This window comes from Bubalus kerabau, chromosome 8, assembly GCF_029407905.1.
Source record: "Bubalus kerabau isolate K-KA32 ecotype Philippines breed swamp buffalo chromosome 8, PCC_UOA_SB_1v2, whole genome shotgun sequence".
NCBI lineage: Eukaryota > Metazoa > Chordata > Mammalia > Artiodactyla > Bovidae > Bubalus > Bubalus kerabau.
The window spans coordinates 43902207-43921831 of NC_073631.1; the positions used below are offsets into that span (position 1 = coordinate 43902207).

Below are 19625 nucleotides of genomic sequence, written 5' to 3' on the forward strand. Positions count from 1 at the left end.
TCTAGGCAGCGGTTGTGAACATTAGGGCATCAGATGAGCGCCCGAGGTACTAGCAACCTGGAGCGAGGAGTGGGGAGCACACAGATGGTGTCCCCCTGGCCATGCTCCCCAGAGAACAGCTCAGTTGACCTCTAGACCTGTTTCATGTCAGAAGCCCACCCCTTAGGCTGCAGTTCCAGGACAAGCAAATAGGCCTCTTTTCCCATACAGACCAGGGTGTATGTACTTCAGTCTACAGTCTGCACTGTTCCCTAGGGGTGGTAACCAGCTCAGAACTGTCTCTCCATTTGCTACAGTCCCATGACACTCATCAATGAAAGCCCCATTGGCAACCAGGGACAGGAGATGAAGGGATGTCCTCTGGTTGACAGAGAAAAAATGAGCCACGAGACACAGGTACAAGGCTCCCCTCTGGCGGGTACTGTCACTCAAGAGCACAGCAGAGGGAGTGTGGGAAGATAGTGTCAGCCTCTGACGTCCCTGGAGAGGATTGGGGTGGCCCTTCGATGTGTGTTTAATAAGCAGCCTGCCCCTCAGGCTGCAGCTGTGAAGATGAGCTGATGCATCGCTTTCACAGAAAGACGGCACCACAGTCTCCTGTCTCTCACTGAGCCCTGGGGCTGGAGTTCGTTAAGAACTCTTTCTGTTGGTGACAGTCCTGCGGGAACTGTGTTTCAGCCCCACTGGCACCAGAGCCACGCCTCCTAGAGTTATCCTTGGGCAGCAGCTGCAAAAGTTGGGGCACCAGATGAAAGTCCTTTCCAGGAGATACATGTGACCTGGAGCAAGGCGGAGGGGCCTGCTGTCCTCTGTCCCTGGGGAGTTTTCAGTGGGCCCTAGATGTGTTATACTGGATGCCCGCCTCTCAGGCCCATGCTGTGGGATAAACAGGTAAGCCTCTTTCACAGAGTTGGGTGCTTTTCAGTTGGCTGCCTCTTTGCTGGTCCCTGGCATGGCTGGCTTCATTCCTCTGAGAAGTGGTTCTGTTTGCTGTAATCTTGAGAGTCTCCTGGACACGAACCTGCTAGCTTTCAAAGCCAAATGTTTGGGGTGCTCATCCCTTAGGTGCAGGCCTTAAGAGCTGGGGTGTCCAAGGTGGGGTTCAAACTCTTTCCTCCCCAAGGAGAAGTGGGGGTTTTGAGTTCTCGCCTGATTTTGAGTTGCTGTGCCGGTGGTGGGTTTTATGAGATTGTGTTCAGTCTCTTACCTGCTTTGATGTGGCTTTTCTCATTTGCCCAGTGCAGAGGAGTTGCTCAGCTAGTTTTTGGTCTTTCTTCAGAAGCAGTTGTTCCACCTGTAGCTGTAAATGCAGTGTGTCTGGGAGGAGGTGAGTTTAGGGTCTTTTTCTATATCACCCTTTTGAACCACAACCCACTATGATTTCATTCGATGAAAATTAAAGACAGAATTGTTTAGAAGTAGCTTTGACTTTACTCATTTTTTTATTTTTAAAAGTAAGGAAAGGATAAAAGCTGAAATTATTTTCAAAGAAAATAATGAAAAGTCAAGAAGACATAACAGAAAATTCCAGGTAATATCCAATCTTCACTTGGCTTATTTGTAAGACCAGCTTTACAAAGAAATTGTACAAATATATCAATTAAGTTAAAAATGAAAAATTGTACATCTCTCTTGGAAAAGGAATTTGGGTTCTTAGGTTCTCAAGAGTCCCCATGTGTTTTTGGTGAGGCACTGTGCAATTCAGGATACGGTACCTTCTTTTGCTAAAAGTGGCACTACTTTCTAAAGTAGTATTTAATAGTTAAAATCTGCTTTATCGTCTCTGCATGGTTTGCTAATACCAGTGTCTAGTTTTTAATCATTTGCAATGCATTCTTACTTTGAACAACTATCCTTTGGCAATGTTTCCATTCAGTATGGAACCCCAGGAAGATGGCCAGTAAGTCAAAGTTAGAGATATTTGAACTTGGATATGGTGCTCGAGAGTTATAATGTGGTAGGAAGGGATAGGATATCCACTCCAGTATTCTTGGGCTTCCCTAGTGACATAGGTGGTAAAGATTTTGCGTGCAATGTGGGAGACCTGGTTTCGATCCCTGGTTTGGGAAGATTCCCTGGAGGGAGGGCATGGCAACTCACTCCAGTATTCTTGCCTGGAGAATCCCCATGGACAGAGGAGCCAGGTGGGCTTCAGTCCTTGGGGTCGCAGAGTCAGACACAACTGAACGACTGAGCACACACAGCAGAGGACTGTCCTAGATCAGGCCTCCTCAGCCCTGGCCTGCATGATTACAACAGATTCCTGCCTGTGCATATTTGGCTGTTTCTGGACTTGATGAAATGTGTTTCATAACTTTTAAAGTAACTGAAAAATACAAGTAAATAATAGAACACATCACAACAGACACCAAAGCAAAGCAGTTATTGGTTGAGGGAAAAATGCCCAGGAAACAGGCCAATGGAGTAGTAAAATACAAAACTCTTGATACAAAGACATTTTAAGATGTAGGTTTCCAGAAGCAATTACAAGAGAAAATTTCCCAAAGTTTAAAATAACATAAATGTCCATATTTTTGGTTACATTAAATAATGTAATAATAAAGAATAAAAATAACAGAAGTGTCCTGAAAATGAAATGCATTTTTTTTCTTCTGACATTTCCCAATATCATCATCAATGTGAGACACTGAGAAGTTTCATCTATAAAGATGAACTATGATACTTGTTTTGAGACATTTTATTCAAAGATAGTATCAACAACTATTATTTAAGCACTGATTAGGGTTTTAAAGGCACCCCCAACTTAAAGTCTTTATAGTCAAGTAGCAGTACAACTTATCAAGTGCTTACCACATGCCAGACTCGCTTCCAAGTGTGTAACATGCATAGTGAATTTAATGGCCTGATTATTTAATCTCTATTTTTTTTTTCCAGATAAAAAGGAGACCGAGTAAAATTAAAGAACTTGCCCCAGTTGACCCAATTAATAAGAGACAGTCAGGATCTGAACTCAGATAACACCCAGTGCCTAGGCCACCCCCACCACTTTCAACTTTTCTCTAAAATAACACACTGAGCAATGACAATGCTAACATCTATAATACAGATTACATTATTAAATTCCTTCACACAAGGCACCACGGGTGAGTCTGTTAACAATAAATGATGTAAAAATGTCCATAACTGTTTGTGTCCTTAAGAATCTTCACATCTAATGGGTATTATCATAAATAGCTTTGATACAAGTATACGTATTTTTAAGCTTTTATGCATTTTTGAGATATATTTGACATTTAACATTTTGTGTGTACACTAATGAGTTTATATATATAGTCAAAATAAGTCTAGTTAACATCCATCACCACACAGTTACATTTTTTTTCTTGTAATGAGAACTTTAAAAACTTATTCTTTGTAACTCCCAAATATGCTACACTGTTATTAACTATACTCACCATGGTGTACATTATATCCCCATGACTTATTTCATAGCTGGAATTTTTTTTTATTGACTCTCTCCACCCATTTCATCCACACCCACACACCACCTCTGGCAACCACCGATCTGTTCTCTGCATCTGTGAGCTGAATTTTCTTGATTGTACATATAGGTGATACCCCATATTTGGCAATCTCAGACTTACTTCATCTAGCATAAAGTCCTCCTCAGGGTCCATCCATGCTGTTAAAAATGGCAAAATCTTGTTTTATGGCTGATGTTCATGCGTGTGTGTGTGTGTTGCATTTTCTTTATCATCTGTGCATAGACACTTAGGGTGTTTCCCTATCTTGGCTGTTGTAAATAGTGCTGCCATGAAAATGAGGGTGTATGTCTTTTTGAGTCAGTGTTTTCACTCTCTTTTTGGATAAATTCCCTGCAAGTAGAATTTCTGAATCATATGGTCATTCCACTTTTATGTCTTGGGGAACCTTCATCCTTTTTGCCATAGTGACGGCCCCAGTATACATCCTGACCAACGGGGCACAAGGGTTCCTGGTTCAGCACATCCTTCCAACGTTTGTTATTTCTTGTCTTTTAATACTAGTCATCCTAACAAGTGAAGTGATAGCTCACTGTGATTTTGATTAGTAATTCCCTGATACTTAATAATGCTGGGCAACTTACTGTGAACCTACTGGCTATCCATGTCTTTTTTTGAATTCAAGCCATTTTAAAATGTTTTTTTTTTTTTTTTTTTTTTTTGAGTTGTATATTTTGGATTTTAACTATTGGATTATAAGATATGATTTGCAGTTTTTTCTTCCATCCCACAGGTTGCTGTTTCAGTTTGTTGATGGATTCCTTTGCTGTGCAGAAGCAGCTTCTTAGTTTGATATAGAGGCCCACTTTTTCTGTCAAATCTAAAAGATTATCACCAAGACCAGTGTAGAGGAGCTTATTACCGCCTCTGTCTTCTGGGACTTTCATGGTTCCAGGTCTTAATCCATTCAGGCCCTCAATCCATTTTGGGTTTATTTTTGTGTATGGTATAAGATAATGATCCAGCTCCATTCTCTTGCATATTGTCTAGTTCTCCCAATATCATTTATTGAAGACACTCTTCTTTCCCTGTTGTATATACTTGGCTCTGTCTCATAAGTTGACCATATATGTCTGGGTTTATTTTTAGGCTCTCTATTCTTTTTCTCAGATCTATGTGCACGTTTTTATGCCAATGGAACACTAATCTACTATAGTTTTCTAGTATAGTTCATACAAAGCTGGACACATGCTCCATAATTTCTATCTTATGTATTTTTATTCTAAAAATATGATTCCGATAAACTCAGAAGGTGACAATGGGGGTGGTTAAAAGAATACTTAAGACATTTTCTGGAAATAAGGTAGCATAAACAGATGTGAAGTCAGAAGTCACAGGTTTGAAATGTTGATCTTGGTTGTTGATTAACCTGAGACTTTTCTGATCTATCTCACAGTTGCTGCTGGCATTTAGTAAGAACTTGTGCATTTTAGTCAGCATTTTTTTTTTTTTTTTTTTGGTAGAAGTCTGAACCTGAATGAATGACACGAAGTGTTATTTTTTAAAAGGATACTGAAATAAATGAAAGGGACTTTAGCAGCCAGAAGAGCTTTAGGAAATTGAGAAATGAGAACTGGCACTATGACTGGCTCAGCTGAGCTGCTTCCCAGTGAGGGGGATGAGGGCTGATCAGACCTGAGCCTCTGGCCAGGGAGGTGAGACCTGTGATTGGCAGCCCTATGAGAACCATGCAGTTTCATGTAGGGCAGATAGAAGACAAGATGCCAGCTGATCTAAAAAAGAGACCACCAAAAAAAGTGCTAATAAATAAAAATAACATTAACAGACATAAGGAACACTTCCCTTGTCCCAGGCATTGTTTTAAGCATTTGCAGGTAGTATAGTGCTTGAAGGAAAGCCCGGGCTATGCATAAAGCGCTGTTAGAATGTGTGGAAGGTGGCGGGGAGGGGGGCGGGGAATGTGAAGTGGGCTCATATGATGAAGAGCATGAATGGAAGGCTAAGTAGATTTCATTTTACTGACAAGTCAGAGCTAATGCACAGAAAGTAACACAGGCACAGTTCTAGATTAGGATAAGTAAGCTGCATTGAAGAAAGGAGAAACTGGAAGTGGGGAATTTAATTACTAATCCATTTTAATTGCAAGTTAAACAAAGACCTGAATTCAGTAGATGGTAGTGGGAATGGGAAAGAGAAATAAAACAAAAACCACATGTAAGGCACTGGGAAGGAGACCTGTATGCAAACAGTGGCTTATCAGAGATGGAGATGACGGCTAAGAAGAGTTCCCAATGGCTGACAAATTTCCCACTGAGGGATTATGTGAATGGCGGTTCAGTGGCCAAGACAGGGTGAGAATTGGTTGACGGGGAAGATGATGATGAATTTGGTTTGGGCGTACTGAGTTGGAACAGGAAATTCCAAATATGGCACCACATCTTGTGAGAAAATTTAGGGCAGGGAAAACTCAAGCTTCGGGAATAGATGAAATTGCAAACACAAAGGTAAAGAAGAAATGAACTACAGACTGATAAATGCGAATACAAAAACATGTATTTAGCCAAGAGGTTTGTAAAATTTTAAAAATTCGAATTTATTAGATTTTATTAGTAACACAATTACACAGAATAAAGTTCAGGAATTCATCAATGGTGGTCATCAATATGTGCTTCTTTGTGGCTTTTTAAGCTGTTATTTCTCATGATTCAAATCGATTCACAGGACAGTTGAATTTCATACATAGCTTCATAAGATGAATACAACAGGTCTTCCATCCATAAAATTAATGAAAACATATCTTTCATGAAAGGCACATAAAGAATCTAAACTAGCACATTTATTTAAAGAATTCTGATAACTTTGAATTTCTTTACATTACAAACAAGAAAAATCCCCCAAATGAAACAGATGTAAATGTTGTTTCTGGTTACATACACACACACACACACACTGCAACAAATAGACCTCAACAAAATGATAACACACAACTAAATTTAGAAACTACTTACCCACAAAGTTTATTGAAACACTACATAATGTTTTTAAGATGAGTAAAAAAAGAGAAGTAAGGTATGGAATGCTGTTCACTTTGCTGAAAACAAGGTCATAGAGAGATACTGTGAATAATTAAAACAAAAGTGACTATCAAAATTTTAATATCTAGCAAAAATGTAATACTTGAGAATACATACAATTGCTGACTTAATTAAATACGATTACTCATTTTCCTAAGTGTAATTGCCCATTTCATTCTCAGAGATAATAGCACAGTTTAAAGAAATAATACAAACTCAAGCAAGTGGAGGAAATTTGAATAATCTCAGGGAAAAAAGTAATTTTAATATAGTGTGATAATTAAATTTGAAACTAGTTACTTACATATGTGAATTTAAAGGCTGCATTTTATCGGCAGCAGAATCTTCGAGGTCTTTCCTGTTACCTTCCGAACAAAGAGCTGTCATGTATGGTACGTACAAGGGATTTCCCAAAGGAAATACACAAATGAATGTCTCAAAATTCATTATGCTAACTTATTTTTTTACCCACAAAAATGCTCTTGCACCCACCTAAACTTACTTATAAATAAAAATGTAGTTATTTGAAAGTGTATAAAAATTAACTTGGCATCACCTTTAAGGCAATGCATGAATACCATCCAAATATTAAAATTCAAAGTGAAAACAAACCAACTGAATAAAAATTAAGTGTTTATAAGTCTACATGTATATCCTCAGAAACCTGCAATTTTACAGTTTTTAAACCAAATCTAATGTAGAATCAGATTAGCATGCACCCTTAAAAGAAAAACTGAAACTCATACAATGTTTAACTGATCCAAAGGCAGGTATAGTCATCTTCTTCAAGAACATTTCAATAAAACACATAAATTTAAAGAACAAATCATGTTATTAAAATAGTCTGTGCAATGTTTGTACAAATAACATTTATGATTACAAGTATACTACATATAATCAAGACAAGAGCTGCAATGTGTCCTAATATTAATCATCGTACTTAAAAATTTACAGGACAGGAACATAAATAAAGCTGTTTAGAACTGGCAAACATGACAATAGTCTGTCATTCAGTACAAAGTACTTAATATTTCTGTTATTTCCAAAGCCATCACGCTAAAATTATAAGTTGCCGCTTACTAAATACCTAAAAGTACTGTGGAAAACGAAAGTCATAAATACATGTATACATACATTTGCATATTTACATGTATGTAGAAGTCATCCGTACACTAGAGCCCAGCTTTAACACTGCCCTTAGTTTCTCACTGCAGGACCACCTCTCACATTTACGAAAGGTCCTTCCATTACTTTCAGTTAAAAAAAAACAAACAGAACAGCTTTGGTCAGGTCCCAGATGCACTCGCCATATACTACATTCTGTGTTGCTGCAAGACTCTAGTCTAGAGAGATCCACATGTAAGTACTCATTTGGTTTGAAAATGCATTTTACCATTTACTGCCAACACTCAGAAGAGACCACAATCTTTTAGATTATTTTTTATGATGACATCTGTTACGGCATCAAAGACAAACTGCACGTTCTTGGTGTCCGTGGCACACGTGAAGTGGGTGTATATTTCCTTTGTGTCCTTTCTCTTATTGAGGTCTTCAAACTGACACTGAATATATGCAGCTGCCTCTTCATATGTGTTTGAGCCTGAGAAGAGAAATGGAAAGAAACGTAAGGTGAAGTTAAAAGGAGTATACTGCTAAGCGACATGGACCTTAAAATACAGAAATAGGTTTCATATGTATAAAATATGTCGATTCCATCATAATTGTCTTTATGCCATTTGAGAATAAGATAAACTTTAAGTGAAAAATACCCAATGTTAATCACCCTTTAATGACTGTAAGTTACCCTTAAAGAAAAAAAAACAAAAGCATGGTATTCCATGTTCCCCATGATCTTTGTTCCTGCCTCAAACTCTAAGTATCAGAGCCTCTTTTTGCTTTTACCCCTTACACTCTACATCCTAACATGGACAGCTTCCACAAATAACTGATGTGGCTTGCTATAACACTTCTAGCCTATAGTGGCTGATCAAGAAATGCTGACTGAGTACTGACTGGTATATTTTTATTCAAAGTGTTGTGTTAGTTCCTCAGTCTTGTCTGACTCCTTGCGACTCCATGGACTGTAGCCTGCCAGGCTCCTCTCTGTTCATGGAATTCTCCAGGCAAAAATACTGGAGTGGGTTTCCATTTCCTTCTCCAGGGGATTTTTCCCAGCCCAGGGACTGAAACCCAGGCCTCCCACATTGCAGGTGGATTCTTTACTGTCTGAGCCACAAAGGAAGCCATTTTTATTCAACTTCCTATATATATTCAATATATTAACTAGCATTTATCTCTCAGTTTTTTGTTCAAAAACTGTACAGTGCTCTACAATGTGGTATATGGCTATGAGGTTACAAAAAGTGAATGACAGAATGACTGCTACTTTCATCAGATGACTGAAGACTGTCACCTCCACTGGCTTTGTTCATAGTGATGCTTCCTAAGGCCCATGTGACTTCACATTCCAGGATGTCTGGCTCTAGGTCAGTGATCACACCATCGCGATTATCTGGGTCGTGAAGATCTTTTTTGTACAGTTCTTGTGTGTACTTTTGCCACCCCTTCTTAATATCTTCTGCTTCTGTTAGGTCCACACCACTTCTGTCCTTTATAGACATGAGCGCACTGTGCTACAGAAATGGCTGTGTGGCGCTGGAGTGGCGAGAGGCCATGAGACGATATCCTACGTCCAAGGTCAGAAAAACCCCAGTAAGATGGTAGGCACTGGAGCAGCTGTGAGGAGATACCCCATATCCAAGGGCAAAGTAGAAGACACAGCAAGATGTAGGGGGAGCAAATTCGCATTTAGAATTAAACCCCATTCCCACCAGAGATGCTAAGAGGGCTCAAACTTTGTGGACACCAGGACTCAGGGACCCAGGGACCCCACAGACTGAGACACAACTGTGTCTGAGCATCTCCTGTGGAGGTACGGGTCAGCAATGGACTGCCACAGGGACAGGGGCTCTGGGAACAGCAGGCTTGGGTACGGCATAAGCCCTCTTGGAGGAGGTCACCATTAACCCCACCATAGAGCTGCCAGAACTTACACAGGACTGGGAAACAGACTCTTAGAGGGCACAAACAGAACCTTGTGCACCAGGACCCAGGAGAAAGGAGCAGTGACTCCACAAGAGAGTGTGGGGGCAGACCCAGAATTGCCTGTGAGTGTCTAGGAGTCTCCAGTGGAAGCATGGGTTGGTGGTGGCCTGCTGCAGGGTTGGGGGCACTGAGTGCAGCTGTGCATGCATGGGACCTTTTGAAGGGGGTCACCGTTATCTTCATTACCTCCACCAAGTTCGGCCCCAGGTAAATAGCAGGGAGGGAACACAGCACCAGGCATCAATAGAAAATTGGATTAAAGATTTACTGAGTGTGGCCCTGCCCATCAGAACAAGACCCAGTTTCCCCCTCAGTCAGTCTCTCCCATCATGAAGTTTTCATAAGCCTCTTATCCTTCTCCATCAGAGGACAGACAGACTGAAAAGCACAATCACAGAAAATTAACCACTCTAATCACATAGACCAGAGCCTTGTCTAACTCAATGAAACTATGAGCCATGCCCTGTAGGGCCACCCAAGACGGACAGGTCATGGTGGAGAGGTCTGACAGAATGTGGTCCACTGGAGAAGGGAATGGCAAACCACTTCAGTTTTCTTGCCTTGAGAACCTCATGAACAGTATGAAAAGGCAAAAAGATAGGACACTGAAAGATGAACTCCCCAGGTCAGTAGGTGCCCAGTATGCTACTGGAGATCAGGGGAGAAATAACTCCAGAAAGAATGAAGACAAAAACATCACCCAGTTGTGGGTTTGCCTGGTGATGTAAGCAAGATTAATGCTGTAAAGAGCAATACTGCATAGGAACGTGGAATGTCAGGTCCATGAATCAAGGCAAATTGGAAGTGGTCAAACAGGAAAGGGCAAGACTGAACGTCAACATTTTAGGAATCAGTGAACTAAAATGGACTGGAATGGGTGAATTTAACTCAGATGACCATTATATCTACTACTGTGGGCAAGAATCCCTTAGAAGAAATGGAGTAGCCATCATAGTTAACAGAAGAGTCTGAAATGCAGTACTTGGATGCAATCTCAAAAACGATAGAATGATCTCTGTTTGTTTCCAAGGCAAACCATTCAATATCACAGTAATCCAATATGCCCCAACCAGTAATGCTGAAGAAGCTGAACAGTTCTATGAAGATCTACAAGACCTTTTAGAGCTAACACCCCAAAAAGATGTCCTTTTCATTACAGGGGACTGGAATGCAAAAGTAGGAAGTCAAGAAACACCTGGAGTAACAGGCAATTTGGGCCTTGGAGTACGGAATGAAGCAGGGCAAAGGCCAATAGAGTTCTGCCAAGAGAATGCACTGGTCATAGCAAACACCCTCTTCCAACACAAAAGAAGACTCTACCATAGACATCACCAGATGGGCAACACCGAAATCCGACTGATTATATTCTTTGCAGCCAAAGATGGAGAAGCTCTATACAGTCAGCAAAAACAAGACCAGGAGCTAACTGTGGTTCAGATCATGAGCTCCTTATTGCCAAATTCAGACTAAAATTGAAGAAAGTAGGGAAAACCACTAGACCATTCAAGTATGACCTAAATCAAATCCCTTACGATTATACAGTGGAAGTGAGAGATAGACTTAAAGGACTAGATCTGATAGAGTGCCTGATGAACTATGGACGGAGGTTCGTGACACTGTACAGGAGACAGAGATCAAAACCACCCCCAAGAAAAAGAAATGCAAAAAAGCAAAATGGCTGTCTGAGGAGGCCTTACAAACAACTGTGAAAAGAAGAGAACTGAAAAGCAAAGGAGAAAAGGAAAGATATACCCATTTGAATGCAGAGTTCCAAAGAACAGCAAGCAGAGATAAGAAAGCCCTCCTCAGTGATCAGTGCAAAGAAATAGAGGAAAACAATAGAATGGGAAAGACTAGAGATCTCTTCAAGAAAATCAGAGATACCAATGGACTATTTCATGCAAAGATGGGCTCAATAAAGGATATTTTGAATGTTAACCCCTAAGCAGATAAATAGTTTGCAAATATTTTCTCCCATTCCTTTGGCTGCAGTTTTATTCTGTTGATGATATCCTTGGCCATGCAGAAGCTTTTTAGTTTGATGTAGTCCCCATTTGTCTATTTTTGCTTTTGGTGTCAAACCTAAAAATTTACAGTCAAGACGGATTTCCAGCTTATTGCCTATGTTTTCTTCTAGGAGTTCTCTCCTTTCTTACACTCAAATCTTTATTTGGTTTATTTTTGTGTATGGTGGAGAGAGCAGTCCAGTTTCATTTTAGCATGTGGCTGTCCAGTTTTCCTAACATTTATTAACGAGACTGCTCTTTCCCCATTGTGTATTCTTGAGTCCTCTGTCATAAATTACTTGATCATGTATGCATGGTTTACTTCTGGGCTCTCTATTCTGTTCCTCAGTTCTGTTTCTAATGCCAATACCACACTTGTTTTGATTACTCTAGCTGTTGGAAACCAGGGAGCACGGTGCTTCCACCTTTGTTGTTCCTTTTAAAGACTGCTTTAGTTTTTGGACTCTTTTATGACTTAAAATTGTTAGGATTATTTATTCTTTCTGTGAAAACTGCAATTAGAATTTTGATATGGATTACACTGAGTCTTTTAGACAACTGTAGGTAGCATGGACCGTTCTAACAGTATTCTTCTAATTGGGTGTGGAATACCAGACCACCTGACCTGCCTCTTGAGAAATCTGTATGCAGGTCAGGAAGCAACAGTTAGAACTGAACAGGGAACAACAGACTGGCTCCAAATAGGAAAAGGAGTACGTCAAGGCTGTATATTGTCACTCTGCTTATTTAACTTATATGCAGAGTACATCATGAGAAACGCTGGGCTGGAAGAAGCACAAGCTGGAATCAAGACTGCCGGGAGAAATATCAATAACCTCATATATGCAGATGACACTACCCTTATGGCAGAAAGTGAAGAAGAACTAAAGAGCCTCTGGATGAAAGTGAAAGTGGAGAGTGAAAAAGTGGGTTTAAAGTTCAACATTCAAAAAACAAAGATTATGGCATCTGGTCGCATCACTTCATGGCAAAGAGATGGAAGAAACAATGGAAACAGTGGCTGACTTTATTTTATTGGGCTCCAAAATCACTGCAGATGGTGACTGCAGCCATGAAATTAAAAGATGCTTACTCCTTGGAAGGAAAGTTATGACCAACCTAGACAGCATGTTAAAAAGCAGAGACATTACTTTGTCAACAAAGGTCCATCTAGTCAAGGCTATGGTTTTTCCAGTAGTCATGTATGGATGTGAGAGTTGGATTGTAAAGAAAGCTGAGCACCGAAGTATTGATGCTTTTAAACTGTGGTGTTGGAGAAGACTCTTGAGAGTCCCTTGGACTGCAAGGAGATCCAACCAGTCCATCCTAAAGGAGATCAGTCCTAAGTGTTCATTGGAAAGATTGATGTTGAAGCTGAAACTCCAGTACTTTGGCCACCTGATGTGAAGAGCTGACTTATTGGAAAAGACCCTGATGCTGGGAGAGACTGAAGGCAGGAGGAGAAGGGGACAGAGGATGAGATGGTTGGATGGCATCACTGACTCAATGGAGGTGAGTCTGAGCAGACTCCAGGAGTTGGTGATGGACAGGGAGGCCTTGCGTGCTGTGGTCCATGGGGTCGCGAAGAGTCGGACATGACTGAGTGACTGAACTGAATTTTCTTGTGACATATTTGCCTGGTTTAGGTAACAGGTAATGCTGGCCTGGTAAAACGAGTGATGGAAGAGTTAGAGAAGAATTACTAGCAGTGCTTCTCAGAGTGTTCGGCAGAATTCACCAGTAAGGCCATCTGGTTATGAACTTATGTTTACTGGAAGGTTCTTGATTGAATTCTTTACTAATCAGTCTATTCAGATTTTCTATTTCTTAATGATTCAAACTTGGTTGATTGTTTCTAGGAAATTTTCTCTAGGTTGTCAAAATAAGTTTACATTTTATCTCGCCAATAGCAGACAGCCATATACTCTACAAATTAAATTTTAGTTTATTAAATCATAATAAGGGTACACTGAAATATAAAGGAATAAATAATGTCCTGTTGACTCACAGAAGCTAATGCAACCTCTAAATTAAAAATATGTTTTGAGAAAACAGCTTGCCCTGTGTGCATTCCTCAATCTGCTGTATATATTCCAGGTAACGAGTTACATTACTTAATCCGCAGAACTACAAGATACATGAATGAACTAGTAAGTACAGTATTAAACCTGATTTTAAGTTTTGGCAAAGAATGACTGAGGGCAGGGGTGGTGGAAGATGACATTAGTTTCTAACATAATAGAACTGTCTTGACTAAAGGTTTATTACAGATGATATAGCCTGGCTCAAGACTGGAGAATGGGAGGCTGGTGATATAATTCAAAGGGAGATAAAGGTGATTTGAAAAGAAAAAAAAATAGCGTGAGTTCAATTTGAGTCTCAGGTGCTAAAAAACACAGATATGCTCAGCAAGCAGTTGGAAATGCAAGCCTGAGTCTCCACAGAGAAATTAGAGTTGACAACAGAATGTATCATGCTGAGAATAAATATGCCTATGAAAGAATAGAATGCTGGAAGATTATAAGACTGCAGACAGAATTTGGTGAAATGCCACCATACAGATAAAAAGAAGAGAAGATAGGAGCAGAGAGAGGTAGGAGATAAACCAAGTGAGGAGTTTGCAGGCTACATGTCTTCTATAGCAAACAGTATAGAACAGGAATTAAGAATTGAAGATGCATCAGAGAATCTGAATCAGGTAAATCAAGAATTCTATAATACTCTTTGCTAAAAGAATCTTAGAACAGTGATTATTACTAACTTTAAAAAATGTATACCTGGCCTGGCAAAAAAAAAAAAGAGAGCTAACAAGTATGCTCTTGGTGGCTCTAAAATCTCTGCAGGTATGTAATATTTGAGGAGTGATTTGGGTTCTCAAACTTTCCCTGGTGGCTAAGACAGTAAAGAATCTGCTTGTGATGCAGAAGACCTGGTTCAACCTCTGGGTCAGGAAGATCCCCTGGAGAAGGGAATGGCTATCCACTCCAGTATTCTTGTCTGGAGAAGCCCATGGACAGAGAAACCTGGTGGGCTATAGTCCATGGGATCACAAAAGATACAAAGCTGAGTGACTAACACTTTTATTTTTTAACTTGGGTCCTCTGACATTAACACAAAAGGGCTACTTTACAATGTTGTTGTTTAGTCCATAGTCATGTCTGACTCTCCCAACCCCATGGACTGTATTCTGCCAGGCTCCTCTGTCCATGCGATTTCCCAGGTGAGAATATGGGAGTGGGTTGCCACTTTCTTCTCCAGGTGATCTACCCAACCCAGGAATCAAACCCACATCTCCTGGATTTGCAGGCAGATTCTTTACTGCTGAGCCAGCAGGGAAGCCTTTATTTCACTATAGAAAATGAATATGACCTTAAAGATAAAGTAAAGGCAAAACTGAATTGCCTTGATTCTAGATATCTTCAATCTTGGAATCAGAACTATTAATAATTCTATCCCCAATAAAGCACTACAAACAAGTTAATTCTGTGAAATTAGTTTGAACTGAAGTATAACTCTGTGGGCTTCCCTTGTGGCTTAGCTGGTAAAGAATCCACCTGCAATGTGGGAATCCTGGGGTTCGATCCCTGGGTTGGGAAGATTCCCTGGAGAAGGGAAAGGCTACCCTGCCTCTTGAGAAATTCGTATGCAGGTCAGGAAGCAAGAGTTAGAACTGGACATGGAACAACAGACTGGTTCCAAATAGGAAAAGGAGTATGTCAAGGCTGTATACTGTCACCCTGCTTATTTAACCTGTATGCAGAGTACATCATGAGAAACGCTGGGCTGGAAGAAGCACAAGCTGGAATCAAGATTGCCAGGAGAAATATCAATCACCTCAGATATGCAGATGACACCACCCTTATGGCAGAAAGTGAAGAGGAACTAAAGAGCCTTTTGATGAAAGTGAAAGAGGAGAGTGAAAAAGTTGGCTTAAAGCTTAACATTCAGAAAACTAAGATCATGGCATCTGGTCCCATCACTTCATGGGAAATAGATGGGGAAACAGTGGCTGACTTTATTTTTTTGGGCTCCAAAATCACTGCAGATAGTGACTGCACCCATGAAATTAAAAGACGCTTACTCCTTGGAAGGAAAGTTATGACCAAGCTAGATAGCATATTGAAAAGCAGAGACATTACTTTGCCAACAAAGGTCCATCTAGTCAAGGCTATGGTTTTTTCAGTAGTCATGTATGGATGTGAAAGTTGGACTCTAAAGAAAGCTGAGTACTGAAGAATTGATGCTTTTGAACTGTGGTGTTGGAGAAGACTTTTGAGAGTCCCCTGGACTGCAAGAAGATCCAACCAGTCCATCCTAAAGGAAATCAGTCCTGAACATGCATTGGAAGGACTGCTGTTAAAGCTGAAGCTCCCATACTTTGGCCACCTGATGCAAAGAACTGACTCATTTGAAAAGACCCTAATGGTGGTTGGATGCCTTCACCGACTCAATGGACATGAGTTTAAATAAAATCCGGGAGTTGGTGATGGACAGGGAGGCTTGGCATGCTGCAGTCCATGGGTGCAAAGAGTCGGACATGACTGAGCAACTGAACTGATAACTCTGTGATTTACAAAAAGGGCTGTAGTAAAGAGCAGTAGGGTCACACTGATTGAAGAACCCTCTGCTTTGCCTCCAGTGAGAATATAATTAAATGTATTCTGACTGTTAATGTTCTGGATGCAGCAGGTGCAGTGGACTTGGGTCTGGACTGGGACTCTTGCTTCATTCCTCCCAGTGCTCTCACCTGTGTTAGTGGGATATAAAAGCATCCATAGCACACGGTTGTTTTAACACTGCCTGTGGAAAGGCAGTAAATATTTGTATAATTTACTCAATACAAAACTAAAATTTTGTTTATAAGAAAAAAATTCTTAAAATAATTAGGATGGAGCGAGGGTTGTTATTTTTCTGTTGTGTTCGACTCTGTGGAGGGGACCTGGGGGTCGAGGGTGGGATATCTGTGTTCCTTGTGCCCACTTCCAGTAGTAGCCAGGGAAGTGTTCCAAAGAACTAAAGCAGTGTTTTTGCCTAACTTTTGATTTCACAGATGGAGTACTGAGACAGGGAAATTAACTGCCTCAATCAAGATCAAAGAGCAAATTATGGGAAAGCCAGGACTGCAACTCAGCTTTCCTTTTCTCAAAGCAGACCGTTTTCCACAGCAGTAAAACTGAAGTAGCTTTAAGGTCTCATTACCAAAGCCTGGGTTTCTTGTGAACCCTTCCCCCATTCCCCTGAGCAGTTAGCTACCTCATATTCCTTTCTAATCTTCCCCCCTTACAATTACTTACTGTTTGTTTTCCTCTGTAGTCACATGCTGCACTGGTGTTGTTTTATCTGCTTCCTTAGGAGTACCTCTGTCTTAGAGATTAGTCAGTGAACAGAGACACATCTTACTTATTGTACATCACACAATAGCTAAGATCTGTTCACTGCATGTACAAATCAGTATCTTACGTTTACAAAGACTTGGGGTCACCACAGAAAATTATCTAACAGCTTTCCCATAAAATGAATGTTATTTTTAATCCTCCACACCTCAAGGAGCTAGCCCAAGCAAGCTGGGCTTGAATGCAGTTTGCTAAATAATTTTGCTTTTACAGGTTAAGAACTACTAAGCCAAGAGATTCAAATCAACAACTGAAATCTTGGCTTAGGGGAACTTTCACTTAAAAATGTACGAGTTGACAGAGAAAGTAAAATACCTGCATATTCTGGATAGCATATAGTGAGAGGGCTCTTCTTGATTTTTTCTTCAAAGAGATCCTTCTTGTTCAGAAAAAGTATAATAGATGTATCTGTAAACCATTTGTTGTTACATATGCTGTCGAATAACTTCATGCTTTCATGCATTCGGTTCTGTAATAGAAAACAGCCAGTGTATCATAAGGGCAAAGATTCTGAGAAATATTACTTTTAAAAAATAATGAGTGTCTGGGAAGAAAGTGTGGCAGTACAATAGAGCTTAGCCAGCCGAAAAATACATAACCTATCACAAAAATACACTTCAAGAACAAGCACACGTGATGATTTCAGGCGCGATGAGGATCCGCATCACTCATCAGCCATCCAGCACTCGCTGCGCGCCCGTGGTGTGCCACTGTTCCGCAGGAGCTTGTGATCTAGAAATGCCAAGTGCGGACATCTCAGAGGAGACCTCGCTACAGAGTGACCTGAGGTTTCCATTAAAAGGTAAGTAGAGGTTTTTGAAGATTAATAAACTGAAAAAGCTGAAATACAATTAGACCAACACCCTATATAATAGTGTATGAGGGAAGGAAACCTCCAATTCCTGTTTCCTGCCCTTCTGGTATCTGTGGTTTCAAAAAGGGCACTGATATATTATAGAGCACCAGAAGGACAGAAATGAATGTCGTACGTTACACCTACTGAACGGTAACTGTATATACCTTATCTTAAAAAAAAAAAGAAACTGACATTTATAGCTCTTCTATTTAAAAATATTTCCCTCAGATTAATGGTACACTGAAATACATGTGACAATTACATGACAGCAGCAAAGTATAATATAGCTCAGGGATTACTAAGATGGCAGAGGTAAGAAATAAAAGCCTTGGACTATAATGGAGCTAGCTTTATTTTTATTCGGTATGTAGATACCAGATCTCAGAAATGCCTAGTTAAGCATCTAGGGTTGAACTCTTTGTCTTCTCCTTTTTATGAGGATCCATCATAAAAAGTATGCTTCTTTGCATACTAAGAGGGATATGTACTAAATAGAAAAGTTAGAGAAAAGTGCCTGAACTTTCACATTATTCAGGCATTAGCAAGAATTTCTCAAGAGTTTTTCTTAGAAAAATTCTTGGCAACAACTCCAACTCTTCCTATTCCATGTTTAATCTTTAAAAGAGGTTCTACTTGCCATTTCTTCATCTTCAGCTAGAACCAGGTCATAGTCACTCAGCGCCACACAGAAGATGATGGCGGTCACTCCTTCGAAGCAATGAATCCATTTCTTCCGCTCAGATCTCTGTCCTCCCACATCAAACATTCTGTAAGAGGAGACATGAGTTTAACATCACCCTGAATGCTCAGACACACCAAGGAGTTCTATAAAAAAAAATCAACAAAAAAGCTCCAAATCGCATGGAGAATGTGGGATGGAAGGTAAGAAGAAAAGGACTTTAAGGGAGAAAAAGTCTGCTAGAAGGGACGGTCTCTCACAATAAAACACAAAAAACCCAAAATACCTTAAAAAAAATACCCAAGTTCATTAACATATGAGACCACATTAGAACAAGAACATTAAAACACACAAATGAAGGGGCTGAACTATGTGTAAACAGAGAAGTCACAGGGAACATCTAGAGAATGCAGAGATAATAGAATATATTCAATTCACCAGAGTCACAGAACATTAGAGGCAGAGAACACGGTCCCCTCGTCCAACTACAAAATGTTTCTCTCTGAAGCAATATTGCAGGACTTAAATGTAAAGGAGAAACCATTAGAGGTAAGAAAGGTGTCATATTTAAATAGGGGCAAACAGCCTGCCTAAATCAAAAAATAAAACCAAGGTACAGAAAAAAAGATGAGATAAATGGGTGGCCTACTGAATAGTGTGAATACTAGGAGTGAAAACACTACGTTTTTACATGATGTGCAATAGGAGACCATTCTAAGTGGCTGCACAAGGCAGTAACACAAACAACATAAAGATGATGATGTTTTCTGCTTTCTCCTCTAAGAGCGTAAGTTAAGCAAAAGTTGAAATTCACATAGATTATTATGCAATCTAGAAATAGCCACTTACATAATAGAAACACTATGCAAACTGGTACATTTTAAAAGACTCCATTTATCTAGATACTGCACTAATTAAAATAGTCCCTATTTCATTCTCAGGCAAAACGAATTTTCCCAGTAGAGTAGCATTGGCCTATAAACCAAATCCAAGTGCATCAGATTTGTACTCAGTATAAAAGTAACAATAGTAGTTAGTTTTATCATCA

General features: G+C 40.0%; 1 protein-coding gene across 4 annotated transcripts in view; it reads right to left on the reverse strand.

Annotated features, from left to right (window-relative positions):
* Positions 1-6032: 6032 nt before the first annotated feature.
* GNAI1 (G protein subunit alpha i1) overlaps positions 6033-19625 on the reverse strand; it is a 106761-nt gene continuing 93168 nt past the window's right edge. The window contains exons 6-9 of one of the 4 annotated variants that reach the window (XM_055590143.1): positions 18536-18665; positions 17358-17511; positions 16944-17013; positions 8942-9274 (exon numbers count right to left, since the gene is read on the reverse strand). In XM_055590143.1, coding sequence (XP_055446118.1) covers positions 9172-9274; positions 16944-17013; positions 17358-17511; positions 18536-18665 — 457 coding nt within the window. In that variant the 3' untranslated portion in view covers positions 8942-9171. Of the gene's footprint in view, positions 8139-8941; positions 9275-16292; positions 16397-16943; positions 17014-17357; positions 17512-18535; positions 18666-19625 lie in introns of those variants that run through there. The other 3 variants (XM_055590142.1, XM_055590144.1, XM_055590141.1) reach the window with 3 other exon arrangements.